The sequence below is a fragment of the Bos grunniens genome, chromosome 17 (assembly GCF_055505025.1).
Source record: "Bos grunniens cultivar Pamir isolate PY7600 chromosome 17, Bosgru_T2T1.0, whole genome shotgun sequence".
In the NCBI taxonomy this organism is placed as follows: Eukaryota; Metazoa; Chordata; class Mammalia; order Artiodactyla; family Bovidae; genus Bos; species Bos grunniens.
Genome location: NC_141181.1, coordinates 24399727 through 24417677, shown reverse-complemented (window position 1 = coordinate 24417677; position 17951 = coordinate 24399727). Strand labels below are relative to the sequence as shown.

The window sequence follows — 17951 nt, the reverse complement described above, 5'->3', positions numbered from 1 at the left end:
ACTAAATTTTGCCTTCATTAATTTTTCATGGGAGATGGGTTTTTCTTCTGCTTTTCTTTCCTTTGCTCTAGAGTCTGTATCCTACTCTATATTTAGATTCTACTCACAAGATTTAATCCTCAGTGCATGACTTTGGTCAGAAAAGATTTTATTGTTGACTTTCAGGAGTCATAGGGTCTAGATTGCCTCAGAACTGCCTCCTTTAGTAGTCCTCTCCATTCAACTATAAATCAAAATCTATGCTAACACCTCCCCATCCCGAAGTCCAAAAGACTCAATTATCTTTTTCACTTGAAAAAATGTCATGTAAAATGCAGACATAAATATTTTAATTTTCCCCTACTTGAAGGGTATCAGAATGTCCTTTATGGTCTTTTAAATTTTCCTGCGTAACAGTTAACCAGAAGTGCCTAATAACTAAATTTCTACTGGATATTAAAGGAGATTGAAAAACTATGTTGCAACTACCATCTTGCCGTCAGACTGAAGTATGTCTGTTTGATTACTTTAATTAATGTTCCCAAACTCAGTGAAGAATAAGGATTCATTAGTGGATCTCTATTATATCTGTAAGTTTATCATGGAAGGGGCTATACTTATCAATACCTTGAAAATAAATTTGCTTGCCTCATATCCTGGTCGGAGAAGGCAATGGCACCCCACTCCAGTACTCTTGCCTGGAAAATCCCACGGACGGAAGAGCCTGGTAGGCTATAGTCCATGGGGTCACTGAGGGTCGGACAAGACTGAGAGACTTCACTTTCACTTTTCACTTTCCTGCATTGGAGAAGGAAATGGCAACCCACTCCAGTGTTCTTGCCTGGAGAGTCCCAGGGACGGGGGAGCCTGGTGGGCTGCTGTCTATGGGGTCGCACAGAGTCGGACATGACTGAAGCGACTTAGCAGCAGCAGCAGCATATCCTGGTGCATCAGCAATAAAGAAATCGCCTACAATGCAGAAGACGTGGGTATGATAACTGGATCAGGAAGATACCCTGGAGAAAGAAATGGCATCCCATTCCAATATTCTTGCCTGGGAAATTCCATGGTGTGTAAAGCCAGGTGAGTAGTCTATGGGGTCACAAAAGAGTTGGACAAAACTTAGAAACAACAAGAAATTTTTGACATAATCTAACTTCCTACTTCCTATTCTTTCAGTTTACTGCATTCAAACATAATTGATGCATCTCCCTATAGGTCCACTTTTGTTCTTATTCCATCTTTTAGCACAATTGAACATCCCTAGCAGGTTACTGCTGTTCAGTTGCTAAGTCATGTTTGACTCTTTGCAATGCCATGGACTGTAGCACACCAGGCTCCTCCACTATCTTCTAGAGTTTTCTCAAGTTCATGTCCATTGAGTTAGTGATGCTATCTACCCATCTCATCCTCTGCTGCCCCCTTCTGCTTTTGACTTCCATCTTTCCCAGCAGTGGGATCATTCCCAGTGAGTCAGCTCTTCACAGAAGGTGGCCAAAGTATTGGAGCTTCGGCAGCAGATATTCCAATTTATATTCAGGGTTGATTTCCTTTAGGATTGGCAGGTTTGATCTCCTTGCTGTCCAGGGGACTCTCAAGAATCTTCTCCAGTACCACAGTTTGAAAGCATCAATTCTTCAGTGCTCAGCCTTCTTTATGGTCCAGCTCTCACATTCACATGTGACTACTGGATAAACGATAACTTTGAATATATGGACCTTTTTTGGCAAAGTGATGTCTGTTTTTAAATATGATTTCTAGGTTTCTCATAGCTGTCCTTCTAAGGAGCAAGTGCTTTTAAATTTCATGGCTGCAGTTACTGTCCACAGTGATTCTGGAGCCCAAGAAAATAAAATCTGTCACTGCTCCTGCTTTTTCCCCATCTATTTGCCATGAAATATAGAACTGAATGCATTGATCTCAGTTTTTTTTTTTTTTAATATTGACTTTCAAGCCAGCTTTTCACTCTCCACTTTCACTTTCATAAAGAAGCTCTTTAGTTCTTCACTTTCTACCATCACAGTGGTATCATATGCATATCTGAGGTTGTTGATATTTCTCTCAACAATCTTGACTCCAGCTTGTGATTCACCCAGCTCAGTATTTTGCATGATGTATTTTACATATAAGTTAAATAAACAGGATGACAATATACAGCCTTGATGTACTTCTTTCCCAATTTTGAACTGGTCACATATTCCATGTAAGGTTCTAACGGTAACTTCCTGACCCACGTACAGGTTTCTCAGGAGACAGGTAAGGTAGGCTGGTATTCCCATCTCTTTAAGAATTTTCCAGTTTGTTATGATCCACATGGTCAAAGGCTTTAGCAAAGTCAATGGAGCAGAAGTAGATGTTTTCCTGGCAACTGCCTTGTTTTCCCCATAATCCATCCAATGTTGGCAATTTGAAGTCTGGTACCTCTGCCTCTTTGAAACCTAGTTTGTACAAGTGGGAGTTCATGGTTTAGGTTTTGCTGAAGCCTAGCTTGAAGAACTTTTTCAGCATAACCTTGATAGCATATGAAGTAAGCACAATTGTATGGTAGTTTGAACATTCTTTGGCATTGCATTTCTTTGAGATTGGAATGAAAACTGAACTTTTCCAGTCCTGTGACCACTGCTGAGTTTTCTAGATTTGCTGGCATATTGAGTGCAGCATCATCTTTTAGGATTTGAAATAGCTACATTTAAAATTCCATCACCTACATCTACACAGCTTCGTTTGTAGTAATGCTTCCTAAAGCCCACTTGACTTCACACTCCAGGATGTCAGGCTCTAGGTGAATGGCCACACCATCATAGTTATTCAGGTCATTAAGACCTTTTTTGCATAGCTTTTCTGTGTATTCTTGCTACCTCTTCTTAATCTCTTTTGCTTCTGTTAGGTCTTTACTGCTTCTGTCCTTAATCTTGCCCATCCTTGCATGAAATATTCCCTTTGCTATCTCCAGTTTTCTTGAAGAGATCTCTAGCCTTACCCATTCTATTGTTTTCCTCTATTTCTTTGCATTGTTCATTTAAGAAGGTCTTATCTCTCCAATGATGCTGAAGCTGAAACTCCAGTACTTTGGCCACCTCATGTGAAGAGTTGACTCATTGGAAAAGACTCTGATGCTGGGAGGGATTGAGGGCAGGAGGAGAAGGGGACAACAGAGGATGAGATGGCTGGATGGCATCACTGACTCAATGGACATGAGTCTGAGTGAACTCCGGGAGTTGGTGATGGACAGGGAGGCCTGGCGTGCTGTGATTCATGGGGTCGCAAAGAGTCGGACACGAGTGAGCGACTGAACTGAACTGTACTGAACTATCTCTCCTTACCATTCTCTGGAACTCTGCTTTCTGTTGGGTATATCTTTTCCTTTCTCCCTGCCTGTTACTTCTCTTCTTTCCTTAGCTATTTGTAAGGCCTCCTCAGACAACCATTTTGCTTTCTTGCATTTCTTTTCGTTGGGGATGGTTTTGATCAGCACCTCCTGAACAATGTTACAAATCTCCATCCATAGTTTTTCAGGTACTCTATCTATCAGATCTAGTCCCTTGAATCTATTCCTCACCTCCACCATATAATGTAAGGGATTTGACTTAGGTCATACCTGAATGGCCTAGTGCTTTTCCCTACTTTCTTCAATTTAAGCCTGAATTTTGCCATAAGGAGCTCATGATCTGAGCCACAGTCAGCTCCAGGTCTTATTTTTGTTGACTGTGTAGAGCTTCTCCATCTTTGGCTGCAAAAAATAAAATCATTCTGAGTTCAATATTGACCATCTGGTCCAATCCCCTATGATGAAAAGGACATCTTTTTTGGTGTTAGTTCTAGAAGGTCTTCATAGAACTGGTCAACCTCAGCTTTTCTGGCATCAGTGGTTGCAGACTTGGATTACTGTGATGTTGAACAGTTTGCCTTGGAAATGAACCAAGATCATCCTGCCATTTTTGAGACTGCACCCCTAGTAGGTACTATAAGACTAAAGGCTAACTGATTATGGAACATACATTAGAAACAGTGAATCCCAAGATCAGATTATTACTCCATTGTATTTCAGTGATGTGAACTTCTTTTTCAGTGAAAATACCAATATGCTTACTTTTGGTTTAATTCATTTTTAAATTCTTCACCTCTTTGATTTTTTTTTTGCCTCCCAGGATTTGTATGTCATTACCACCTGTACCTTCTGTATGCATAACTTGATGCACCAAGATTTGATTGGTTCAACCAGTTACCAACTGAATTAAAGTTATAGTTGGATAGATCTCTTTTGTTTGCCTATTGCTGATTTTCAACAGTCAGCATACAGAGAGCTGTCTTTGATCTGTTTCCCATCATTATTTTTCCTGTAGGTCCCACCTACAGGAACCTGCCCATTGCTTTGTTCAGAAGAGTTAAGAGAGCATAAAATACTTATTTCCAACAATGTTGATGTTCTCTGATCCTCAGAACATATTAAAAGTTAGAGTGATCCCTGCATTTCCATGTCCTTTCTAGGATAAGATACAAGTACTTGTGAGTTTGTGGCCCTACTAAAGAAATAAGGTTCAATAAGTAAAAAGTTAATTAAGTTTGTGTAATGCCAGTCTTGGCACTCAAGCTGTTATTGCTTTGATTTTTTGGTTGTGATGTCACCCAAATGATCTATACAGTTTTCTGAGAAAGAATTAACAAAATGGGATTCCTTTGAGCAATTTGGAAGAAGATGGTAATTCTAGGCTATAGAGTAATATGCAAAGAAAATAACTTAAGAACATACATCAAATAAAAGAAAAAGAATCGAGTAGAAAACTACAAATGTAAAATAGTCTTAACAGCAATCTCTTTCCAAATTAACTCAGATTCCTAAAGAATACAAAGCTGTTTGCAAAGCTGCTTAAGTAAAGGGGAAATTTCTGTTTCTTGTGTAGTTTGGAAAGAAACACATGATGAACAGTGACCCAGAATCCTCAGTTAATCTCATGGCCACAACTTGATGAGGGAAATCAGAAAAAGAATATAGCTTGTTTAAACTATGCTTCACTACTAACTTTAAATTTTGTATACTTAAATATATTACATGTTAAATGTTAGAACATTAGAAACTGCAAATGCATTAACTTGTATTTTTTTCAATTGACAAAACCAAGTAGAGAGAACACTCAATATCCCATAGATAATTGATTACAATCAATTAACATATTGTGGTTCAAATAAAAAAGTAAATAATTATTAATGTATGGCAAGGAGGTTGGGTAGCTAGGCATTATGTTATAAGCAAATATATTTCTATTTTTTAGAATAATTAAAATATTTTACTATAACAGTAAAAATAAGAAATGACATCAAAACATTTTATAATAACAAAAATATCATACAGCGAGGAATAAGACTAAAAATATGCAAGACTTCTAAACAAGAACTACATAGTATTGTTGAAAAAATTAAGGAGTACAATTAAAGTGATATCCATTTTCATGAGATAGAAGACAATACAGTAGGCTTTCAACTCAGAATCAATATGATCACAATGAATTCCCAAAAGGAATACGTGTTTATATGCAGGTACATACATGTGCACAAACAGATGTATGAAACTTCACAAGTTGTGTTTTTTCTTTTCTGTGAATAATCAGATAACTAAAAATAACCAAGTAAATCTTTAGTAAGAATAACAAGATGAAAGGATTTGTTCTGATATAAAGATTACAATGTAATAAAGACTACATGACACTGGCAGGTAGATTGTAGATCTAAATGGAAAATATTAAGCTTTTAGATATCAACAACAACAAGAAAGCCGTAATCTGGGCTCTCACCCATCCAACCCATGATCTGTTTATATTTCAGCCTAACTATACAATAAAAGATGAATGGATAAAAAGAACGTGGTGGTGGTAGTGATTTAGTCACTAAGCCATTTCCAAGTCTTGTGATTCCATAGACTGTAGCCTATTCCTCTGTCCATGGGATTTCCCAGACAAGAATAATGAAATAGGTTGCCATGTTTTTCTTCAGGGGATTGAACCAATGTCTCCTGCATTGCAGGTGGAGTCTTTACTGCTGAGCTATGAGGGAAGCCCAGAAGAATGTGGTATATCCATATAAATAGATAATATTCATGCATAAAAAGGAACTGACTACTGATAAGCTGCAATATGAACATCTTAAAACATTAAGCTAGGCAAAGGAACCTAAACACAAAAGGTAACATATGATAGTGTTTACATCAAATGTCCACAACACGCAAACTCTAGAGATATCAATTTGTGTTAGGTTCTAGGAGGAGGAGAAAATGGGATTAACTGCTCGTGGATATATGAAGTTTCTTCTGATATGATAAAAAATATTCTGGAATTGGATAAAGGTGATTTCACACAACCCTTTGAATATACTACAAACCAATGAATCATACATTTGCAAATGGTTACTTTTATGATATGTGATTTATAACTCAGTCTAAGAGGACATGATAATTTTCAAAACTGCATCCGTCATTCATTCAACTTCCCAAGTTCATCCCTAATAATAGACTTCATTTAGATGTAATGATTTGCTACAAAATGTTATTTCTCTACCCAATATTTTCTTTTTAAGAACTGATGATTTGCTTTACTTTTTCTCTTACAAAGGCAGGACAGTTTCCATCACATGTTTCTGCTAAAATAATAGATATCCCACTAAGAAATATATCCAATCTATGCCCTAAAATGCGGGGAAAAAAAAAATAGGTAGGGAGGAGAATGAGTTAATTAAAATAATAATAATAAAATATTTTAAAATAACATTCTAAATGTTTGAAGATGAGCCTCCCTGACCTTTTGTAAATGCTTTTTTTCTTCCTACAACAATATGCCATATGGCCTAATTTCAAAACAGGTATTGCTGCCTCTATAGTGTAACAGCCTATAGAAAGCCTTTCTTAACCATTGTAAGAAAAAAAAAGAAAAGCAAAGCAAAGAATACTTCATTTTCAAATGAAGAGCTCTTACTTATTTTGATCTGGCAATAAATCCTGCTCTCTTTTTTTTAAATTAACCAGTTAGAAGATCTCTTTTACTCCATGTAACAGACAGCATACTATCTGAGAAAAAGTTAAAGCTTTGAGTCAGGGTTTAGGATGACATTTTAAAAAAACTGAAATAAGAATGGTTTCTTTCTAGCAAACTGACCAAGAGAAATCATAGCATAAGGATAGGACAAAAAGAGACACCAGGACCAAAAAAAAATTGCATGTATTAGGCATGGTAAAGATTTACATGTGACATGGCTATGAGAGTTGCAATATATTTTGGTTAAAAAAATTAAATAGTAAATTAAAATGAAAATGAAATAACCATGCAACCTCAGTACTATGCATAAAATATAAGTGAATAGAGTAGTGGATAATACTAGATTATTATTACTAACAATTCCCTTGGTAATTCAGTAAAATAATGATGTGTCAAAATAATTCTAACATCTGACTTGCATTCAAATTGAGGCACTTTTTTGCTTAACAAAGATTTGCTGGAATTACTATTGTAAAGGCTTATTTTAACTTCAAGGAACTAGATTTAGCAATATGTCATAATTGTGGTGTATTGGTATGCCACTGGCACACATACAAAATGAAATGGAATGTAAATCAAAATTGTGATTCAAAACACACTGTCAGATATGGTTTTCTGAGATAAGAATATTCCATTGGAAACACCAATTAAAAAAATTCACACACATACAACACAGTGAATCATAACCAATATTCACTGTATGCAAAAAAAATTAATAACATCCTCCATATTAGTGACACTACATTTGAAACTCAAATGTGCTGTTAGCATTTGGCAGAACTTAACCAGGGATAATTTTAACATCTAAGGTGATGTAAATATGAACAGGTTAACAACTTCTGATGTGACATTGTTGTCTCAACTGCCAATATCTCTCAGAAGCTAAGCCTCTTCTATGACAAAGAATGCTACTAAGGGGATCATTTTTCTTTTCTTAATGGATGGGTTCAATTGTGTCATTCAGGGGAACTTCAATATAGTTAAAAATATTTTATAAACTCTTAGACCTGACCATTAGACAAAAACAAAAAGGAGCTATAAATACTTCCTCTGAATAAACTTACAAAATAATCTGATCTTAAAAGATTCAAATACAAGTAAATGTGTAATTCGGAATTTAGTACCTCTGTTTTTTGTTTTCTTACAGTGCATAGTTAAAATGAAAGGTTATACCAAATTTGTGTAATACAGGAAAAATTAAACTGCAAAGTTTGGATAAGTCCAGTTTTGTTCATTCTGACAATTTTAATGTATTAAAGGATCTAATATAAATTCTTTAGTAAAGAAAATGAGTGCCCATCCATTTAGGTTTGTATTACTTAGATTTATTTTATATATTGGGGCCATTTTGTAGGCACCTAACTTTGTAGATCGGAGAAGGCAATTGCACCCCACTCTAGTACTTTTGCCTAGAAAATCCCATGGATGGAGGAGCCTCGTAGGCTGCAGTCCATGGGGTCGCTATGAGTCGGACGCGACGGAGCGAATTCACTTTCACTTTTCACTTTCACGCAATGGAGAAGGAAATGGCAACCCACTCCAGTGTTCTTGCCTGGAGAATCCCAGGGACGGCAGAGCCTGGTGGGCTGCTGTCTATGGGGTCCCACAGAGTTGGACACGACTGAAGCGACTTAGCAGCAACTTTGTAGATGATTTTTCAAGATTTTTCTATTACATTGGCAGTGGGAATTTTTTTTTAAACATTCTTTATACAGAATATCATATTAGTCGGTGATACAAAGTAAATTCTTTCCCTCCGGTGGTATGATTCTAAAATTTTAACTAACATACATGAAGATATACTTGACTTAGACTAAATTAGAGCTCAAGAAACTAATACCTTATTAAATGAAGTTATATTTGAAATATTCTTGATCATTTGTAATCTGTTGATAATTATTTTTGGTGGAAACCCATTGTATGTAGTATGCCCAGTCATCTCTGACTTTGCGACCTCATGGACTATAGCCCACCATTCTCCTCTGTCCATAACATTTTCAGGCTACAATACTAGAGTGAGGTGCCATGTCTTACTCCAGGGGATCTTACCGACCCAGGGATTGAACCCATGTCTCTCACATCTCCTGCATCAGTAGGTGGATTCTTTATCACTGTGCCACCTGGGAAGGTTGAAAACCCACTGGGGTGATTAAATTGAATTTGAAGTTTTCAGTAAAATTTTCAATAGATGCCTAATTTAGATCTAATAAAGCATGACATGTGAAAACACAATTCCCATTATTAAACAAAAATGAATTCAATTTTATACAGAATATATTGCACAATTTAGTCCCTATGATTATACAACCTGAGGGAGAAGAAACTGTTGAGTTTGACTCAAGTGTTGAAAATGATTTGCAGGGAGAAATTTTAAGAACTAACTGTAAGTTAATGTTAGCAGGAGAAAATATCCAGTAAGTACTGAAATTAAAATTAGATATAAATGATAAAAAAAATACAGGGTTTAGTGGACGCATATGCCTATTAATATCTCCATTCCTACTGGAATTTCTTTCATTCATAAGCCCATTCTGCACAGAAAGTTGACTTATTTCTTAATCCTAATGGCAGATCTTATAGAATATGCATATCAATAATGGACAATGAGAACTGAGAGAGAAAGTTGTTAAAAGGTTTCTAGGAAAGGTATTATAGTATGAATGTTACTGTGTCTCAGTGTGATGACAGGAATTCTTGTAAACATCCTGACTCTCTCCCTGATGATGATGCTGAGACACAGGGTGAAGAGCTAAAAGACTCTAGAACCAATATAGATGTTTTCTTATACCTTGCATGAAAATACCTTAAGTCTGAATATTTTAATAAAATTTCCTTTTCTAATATGAGTTGGATTTTCTCTTACTTGAAGCCAAAGATATTCTGAGGTTATTTAATTTGTTTGACCCTTTATATTTTAAAAATTATCTTTTTGATGTATTATTTTATTATTTATTTTAAAAAATTACATTATGATGTACATTTCCCAAATATAATACAAGTAAGCTAATTTGAAATTCTCAAAATATTAGCTAAATTTTGCTTTAACAATTAAATTCAAAAGTGTCTTTAAAATAGTCCCTCATGAAAACTTAGGGGTTCCTTTCAACCATGGTCCCATAATTATGAATCACTTAAAAACAAATACTAGTTCATATGAGAATTGGTCTTTTAAAACATAAAATATGAATGAGTATCTTCATTTAAAAATGAAAGTTGTTTTCAATTTACTCTTATGAGAAACTGATTGCTAGAAAATCAGAAATACTTAAAAATAAACAAGTAAAAATAATTTTTGGACATGAGAATTTTGGACACCATTGAAAGATCCAGACTTTATTTGATCTCTTTTCAATGGATTTATACAAATGTTAAGAACATGAAAATGTCAATTCTAAACCACTTTAAAAAGCTTATTTTTACCAACTATAAATCAACTTAAAATTTTTAAAAATAAAATTTCAAAAGGCACATATTTATTCAATTGGCTGTACAAGCAGACATCTGTATAACAAACTTGGCAATGTGTGTGAGGACAGAGAAGGGAGAGCAGAAGCAGTGGCTTAAGGCATCTCTATGGAAATTAGCTTTTACAGGAATACTTATGAGAAAGTGAAGATTCTTCTCATTTATCAAGGCACTTGGACTTAAAAAGAGTAAAGTTTCTTTAATGCCTGAATCTCTGATGTCACAAGAACTTGATAGCATCATACACACACAAAATTTAGAAAAATAAAAATTTAAATAATAAAAACCTACAGGATTTTTTGTAAACTGACAGTCATTTCTTAAGGTAAATATTAAAAATAAGAAATTTTTACTAAAATGGCATATTACTGTGTCATGAAACTATAGCCACAATTCACCTAAACAACTCACATTATGCCCTATTAAATCCTCACACATGTGAGAAGAGAATGCAATTCCCTGATATTATCTTGATAATCCATTTACAAGTACTGTGAACTTTTGTTCAAATATGTGAACATTTTTATAAAATGGATTTTCCAGAAAAAGATGTCAAGGCTTGATATGTGTACTACAGTTTTCAGTCCTGTTGCCTGGTACCCTTTCTTAAAAGCTCTCTGCTTTGCAGGCAAATACTTCTCAACACAGTAATCCAAAGAGCTAAATAATTATAATTGGCATATGGATTTCATATACACTTTTATAGTAAATCAGGATTTACCAAAATATGTTAATAGAGTTGAAAAGCAACATACTTTAAAAAATATTGAGTATAAGCTGTGAATAAGATACTGTATACACAAAAGCTTTGCTTAGAAAGTATTGAGAATATGAAACTCTGAAAGTCATAGAAGACAATACATATGAATTGTATGTGTATATGGGGGGTTTGTATATTTGAGGTGTTTAAAGTGTTTTGAAATATAACATTAAAGCCACCAAAGTAAGAGTTTGAAAAATTTGAGGTTAAAAATTTAATTTTGGAATGACCCTCAAATCTATAAACAAGATGAAAGTATCAGGGCAAAGAAGTGTAACAACTCCATATAAATAAAAAACACCCCCACAGGAAAACACATTAAGATCATGAAAATAAACTAACATCATTTACAAACATATGAAAATACAAATGTTCAGTAATTACAAGAAATGCTGTTTAAATTTTGAGGTAATATAGTAGTAAAATAAATAATCATGAAATATTTTGTTTTTACATATCATGTTGAATCAGACAACAATGTAAGCAAAATCCCTCTTAGCATATGGAAATGAGCAGTCCTACTCACAATGGAAATGTGGTTTTTTTTTTTTTTTCACAGTGGAAATGTTAAGTGGCACAAGTTTCTGAACAGCATTTGGGTAATATTTATCAAAATTACTTTTTAAATTGTTGTCATTTTAAATATTAATTCCAATGAATCACATATTTTCTTAATAAATTAATTATATATATCAGCATATATGAGTTTGCAAGGGTGTTTATCTCCAAGTTGTTTATGATAGAACAAAAAAAGGAAAATGGAAGACATAATCTAGGAACCTATATGTTTATCAAGAGAAAATTGTCACATTATGGTACAAACATTAAAAGGAAGATAAAAAAATTGTTAAAATTATAGTGCAAATACTTACTTCCAACTACAAATGGAAGCTGACTGTGTCATACTGTCAAATTAGGTAAGCAGTTTTAAGAAGGTTTATAAGTATGATTCTATTTTTGTTAAATTATGTGTATAAGTATAGAAAAAAATTGGGGAGGAGATGCAACATATTTTAACAGAAGATCTGTCTCCACAGTAGCATTACATGTTGCTATAATTTTTTCATTGTCTAAAAGATACTTTTAATTTAGAAAATGTGCAATGAATGTTCATATATTTGATAGAAAAATAAACAGAAACAGGTTTTCTCATTCTTTCACAGCTAAAGTATTGCCAAAGTAAAACATTTTAATATTTCTGTAATACTGTACTGGTAATATATGAAACACAAGACTTGGATATATGGTTTCAGGGAGCAACTAAGCAGAGGGAAAAAAAATAAAACAACAAAACTATTTTCTAAGACACCTTTGGTATGAGAGAATCAGAATTTTAAAAGTAATTAGTTAAATGTAAATAACTCTTGCATCTATTTCCAAACTGGATTTCAAATAGCACACAGTAAAAGTCAGTATAATAAAACCCTTTTTAAAAAGTATAGAGGAACCACATCATATAAAGGAAAGGCAGGAGAGAAGAAAAGTCTGGAAATGGGACTGAAATCAAAATTATTCTGGACAACAAGCTAAGTGATGTAACTTCAATTTATCAGAAAATTAGTTAGTGAGCTTCTGATTAATCAAAGCTAAAAGTGAGCTGTAATGGGTTACAAAGCTCTTAAAGTCCAATAAAAGGGACATGGAGGTCATAAAAATAGGAAAGTTTTACTTTTCTGAACCCTGAGATAGTATCACTACATGGAACAACATATAACAGAGATTAGAAAACACAGTTGTTAAACAAAATTTCTATGTTCCCTATATATGACTTACATAATATTGGTTCCTGAATCAAAACTTAAGGCATAATTTTATGCTGTATACAAAGGCCAATTTTTGACCTGAATTGATACAGGGTTATAACTTAAGGAATGTAAAAGTTAAGGTTTTACTACTCAAGTCACAAATCTGATAACCAGCAAGCACCTGAATTATGTCAATCAATGGAAAGAACAGTAAAATATCCTATAAAGCAGATTTGTAGGCAACACTAAAGTAATTCCATCATTAATTTTAGCCGTCAGAAAAACAATCATTTCAGGATAAAAACTGAAAGAAAATTCAATGATTTTCTACTATTTTAAACATTAATTCAAAATGAAATTAGATACTGAGTTTGTAGTAGGAATTTTTAAACTTTGGTTTCTTTTAAAAACATTAGATGAGAGATTAGAAAGTTTCTTTTTATAAAAATAAATTACTTTGCAATGCTTAGGTATAAGAACTACTTTGAGCATATTTTCATGGAAGAAATTAAAGCTAGCAATACTATAAAAATAAGAAAAAGTATGCAAAAAACGCAAGTAATTACCACACTTCAGTTGGTTCAAAATGTAGTAAAAATATATCTAATTATACTTATTACTATGAACACTGTATCAAAATTGGAAAAATATACCATATTATAATTACATGGTGTTCCTCTGTAAAAAGAACCAAGGTTCTAAGATTCACTTATTTTTTCTCCAAAGGAAAATAAATAGCTTTGTATACAAAACTTTCCACCACAACGTTTACTAACTAACCAGCCATCAGCTGGAATTTAAAATTTACTGAGGAGAATTCAGGCAGAGATCACTAACATTTCTTAGTCTGCAGCACACACTGGCTGATGCAGAAAGTTTTCCTCTCCTAGGGTTTCTGGGCCAGGGCGATGTTGAGTGGCTTGGAGCCTAAGATGCGGCCATTCATCTCCGTCATTGCTTTAGTGGCCTCCTCCGCAGAGGAGAAGCAGATCAAGCCAAACCCTTTGCTTCGCCCTTCTTCCTGCATTACCTTAACCCTGCTAATTGATCCAAATGAAGAAAATTCCCTCCGCAGTTTTTCATCATCAATGGTCTCATCCAGGTTCTTAATATAGAGCTTCGCACCCTGGCACCGCCGAAATCTTTCATGTTTCAGCTGCTCAAACATTTGCTTTAACTCAGCCTGTCGCTCTGCTTTCTTCTGTGCCCGGCCTACAAAAAGCAGCTGTCCGTTTATGTCCTTTCCATTCATTTCTTCAACAGCCCTTTTGGCAGCCTCGTGGCTATCAAAACTCACAAAGCCAAAGCCTTTGGATTTTCCACTGGAATCTGTCATAACCTTAACACTCAGGGTTTTGCCGTACTTGCTGAAAACTTCGTTTAGTCTCTCATCATCCATCTCATCTCCGAAATTTTTGATGTAAACATTGGTGAATTCATGGGCTTTGTTTTGAAACTCGGCTTCTCGATCTTTGCGGCTTTTGAATCTGCCAACAAACAGCCTGCAGTCCTTAAGCAGTGCCCCATTCATCTCCTCGATGGCCCTGTCTGCAGCAATCTGGTTTTGAAAGTGCACGAATGCATAGCCCCGGGAGCCGTGATCATCACTCATCACCTTGGAGGACAGGATCTTCCCAAACGCTGAAAAGTGTTCATAAAGGGTTTTGTTATCAATGGATCTGTCCAGATTCTTGATGAACACGTTCCCAATTCCAGATTTCCTTAAGTAGGCGTCACGTTGAGACCACATGAGACGGATGGATTTGCCCTTTATCAGGTCAAAGTTCATGGTGTCCAGGGCCTTTTGGGCATCCGCCAGCTGCAGAAAGTTCACATAGGCGTAGCCCAGGGAGCGGCGGGTGACCAGGTCCCTGCAGATGCGGATGGACAACACGGGGCCCACGGCGCTGAACTTCTTGAACAGCAGGTCCTCGGTGACATCCGCATGGAGGTCACCTACGTACAGGGAGGCCTGGCGGTACTTGGCTGCTATATTCATCTTGCTCCTCACCACCAGAAGCTGGTCCCTAAAGAGCTCCTGGAGTGATTTCTGCAGGAGTGTGGCCCGGGCTCATGCGTGGTGGCCTCTGAGTCACGGCTTTGAGGCTCAGTGTTGGGGTGCACGTACGGCTCCCCAAGCTCAGGCATCATCCTCATTCCAAAACCCCTCAGGAGCCAGTCCGGCCCATCCTGGTACAGGAGTGACAGAACTTTGAAATGTCAAAGAAAGGCTCTCAGGACAAGCCTGTCCTTCCCGGCCAGTTTGTGAGCAATCTTCAGGTGGCGGGGCTGGCCTTCCATCTGAGTGTTCTCCACTCTGGTTCAGCCCTCTGGTCGCTGGTTTCCAAATAAAAATAGGCCTTGCTCAAGCCAGTTTAAAGTTACAGCCTCCGGGGAAGAATTCCACAAGTGGCCGCTGAGGCAACGACCCGGGACCCGGCGCGCGGCGGCGAAAGCGGGGCCCCGGAGCCCCGAACCGCCCGGGACCGGGTCGTGCTGGCGGCGCCGCCCGGGCGCGGCCGGGGGCTCCGCGGGCTCCGCGCGCCCTGACCGATCCCGGCCGTTTTCCTCCCTGAAGACCCCGCGCGGAGCCCTGGGAAGGACGGGTGGGGGATGGGGAGGCGGACAGATCGACGGGGTGGATGGACGGAAGGACTGACGGCCGCGGCCCGGTGGGCTGCAGAGGCCGAGCAGGGGCTGGGGGCTCACCCGGGATGCGGACGGCGCGGGGCGGACGGGAAGCCCGGAACTCGCGCGCTCAACTTCCCGCGCACTCGCTGCCAAGGGGGATGTTTTCTTTTTAATATTTTTGGAGAATGTTTTTCTTCCCACCCGCCCCTCTCGCTCACTTCCCACCCGCCTCCGAAGGCTTGGCTGAGGAGCAGGAGGCGGTGACCAGGGTGGAGAAAAGACAGCCTAGGGGAGTGGCCCTAATAAACCCACCCGCCCGCTGGCCCTGGCGCTAAGTCTGACTGCGGGAGCTTTGCCAAGTGTGGATCTGGGCTTGTCACTTCCTAACTTCAAACTGTCCAGTGGCTTCCTTTGACTCTTGGATAAGATCCAACATCCGTACCTTGTTCTACAAAGTTCTGCGGGATTCCTTCCACGTTCAGCCTCAACTGCCCCCTGGATCCCTTACTAAACTACATGCCTTCTTTTGTTCAGGGGCAGCTTGACAAAGCTGTGTAGATGCTCTTTCCAAACAAAAGTTTCCCCTGTACAACTTTTGAAAAACTTCAGTTTTCACTCTTAGAAAGTTACACTACCTTATATTTTCCTGGAGTTTGTCTAATTTAAATATATTGTACATTCCATGGCAGTAGGGACCATAAACTCGTTTTATTTCCTGGCTTAACTTGGAGAAATGAGGTGCTCAGCGTTTACTGAAAGAATCCATTGCGTGGAATAGATGAGATATTTAATCTGACATTGGTTTTTATGCCTGGAAACATGGAAATAGTGTTCCTTACCTCAGATTAAATGTAAAGATTAAATGAATTAGTAGATTTGGAAATGTCTAACACAATATCTTGCAGAGAACAGGCTTTGGGTAACATCGGTTTTATTTCCTCTAGTTAAAAAATTCCTTAACATCATTTCTGTAAAACATTAAATTAGAATCATCATTCATTTTAAAGAATGTTACCTGCAAAACTGAATTGTGTGGATTGGTTTATATAAAGTTAATCTATGGTTTTCAAACTTTAATGGACACAGAAATGCAGAAGAATGAAAGCAGATTCTGATTCAGTAATTTGGAATGAACTAGAAACTCTACACTTCCAAAAAGCCCCTGAGTGATGCAGATTCTGTTGGTCTTTGAGCTACACTCTTAATAACAAGACTTTAAGGCTAAATGAATGAGTCCCCATGCTGGTGTCTTCTCTAAGGGCTAGAAAAAAAATTTTTTTTCTTTCAAGAGATAATGATACTGACAAAATTCTCAGTGATATATTAAACACACACACAACTAAATTGGAAGGTGATTTTCACTATAAAATCCAAATTGCTTTTAACTTATCTAATGTTGAATAATGATTCTATGATAACTCCCAAATTAATCCTGATTACTGCTTTTTGTTTGTGAAATTTATTCTGATATGTGTGCTCTTGTAGGATCATTGTTCAAATAAAGTAATCTTTTCTTCAACCATATATCTTGTAGGTGCAATTAAAAAGGAAAAAAAGACCACTGACATAGGTGGTAGATACCAACAGTGGATACCAGCACATACTTAAAAAATTCAGACACTATTTGGCATTGTTCAAAGTAAATAAAAGTTGTCACCATATTCAGTCTTATCAGGTCTGTTAAAAAAAGAAAGTTTCTAAGTGTACATTTCCTGAGAATTTGCTAAGACTTTTTATTTCTAGGAAAAGTGCCTAAGATCACATTAGTTCTTCGTTAAATAATTTAGCTATAGCAGATATCAGAATATTTCAAAAATTCATTTATTTTCCATTTTACTTTAGTGTAATCTTCATAAACATTTTGTGAAAAGTGAAGAAGAGTTTCCGGTTTAGTCTTAAAATTTAGTCTTCAATTTCTTGTCTCTAATCAACATACAAGCGAAAGGTACAAACTTCAATTTGTTAAATGATCACCAATCATGCTTCTTATTTATAGTACTCATTACACTGCTTTCATTTTTTATGTTTTAACAAAGTAAGCATTTTTTAAGCATCTATGATTCTTTCTTCTCTTTAATTCTCTAAATCTCATCATTTTGTCAGTTGTGTTGATTCAATAATTTCTTAATTTGGGATGTCTTTTACCCTTTGCCCTTTGTTTCTATTCCCATTACCACTGCTCTTGCCTCATTTCCTTGTGCATTATTGCACAAGTTTTATCCATTCATCTTCTTTTGTTTATATGCCAGACTATTTATATGGCAGTGCAGTGTGCATTGTGCTGCTAGCATAATCTTACTAACAATTCTTTCATAAGATTTCAGTAAAAAATAACAAATGACTACCAAA

General features: G+C 36.4%; 1 protein-coding gene across 1 annotated transcript; it reads right to left on the bottom strand.

Annotated features, from left to right (window-relative positions):
* Positions 1 to 10306: 10306 nt before the first annotated feature.
* PABPC4L (poly(A) binding protein cytoplasmic 4 like) lies at positions 10307 to 17154 on the bottom strand. Its single transcript, XM_086345918.1, has one exon. The coding sequence runs from the start codon at positions 14968 to 14970 to the stop codon at positions 13858 to 13860; it is 1113 nt and encodes a 370-aa protein (XP_086202044.1). The 5' UTR covers positions 14971 to 17154; the 3' UTR covers positions 10307 to 13857.
* Between the last annotated feature and the right edge of the window lie 797 nt (positions 17155 to 17951).

Coding starts and splice junctions, on each gene's coding strand:
- PABPC4L (XM_086345918.1), bottom strand. CDS start 14,970: ATGAATATAGCAGCCAAGTACCGCCAGGCCTCCCTGTACGTAGGTGAC.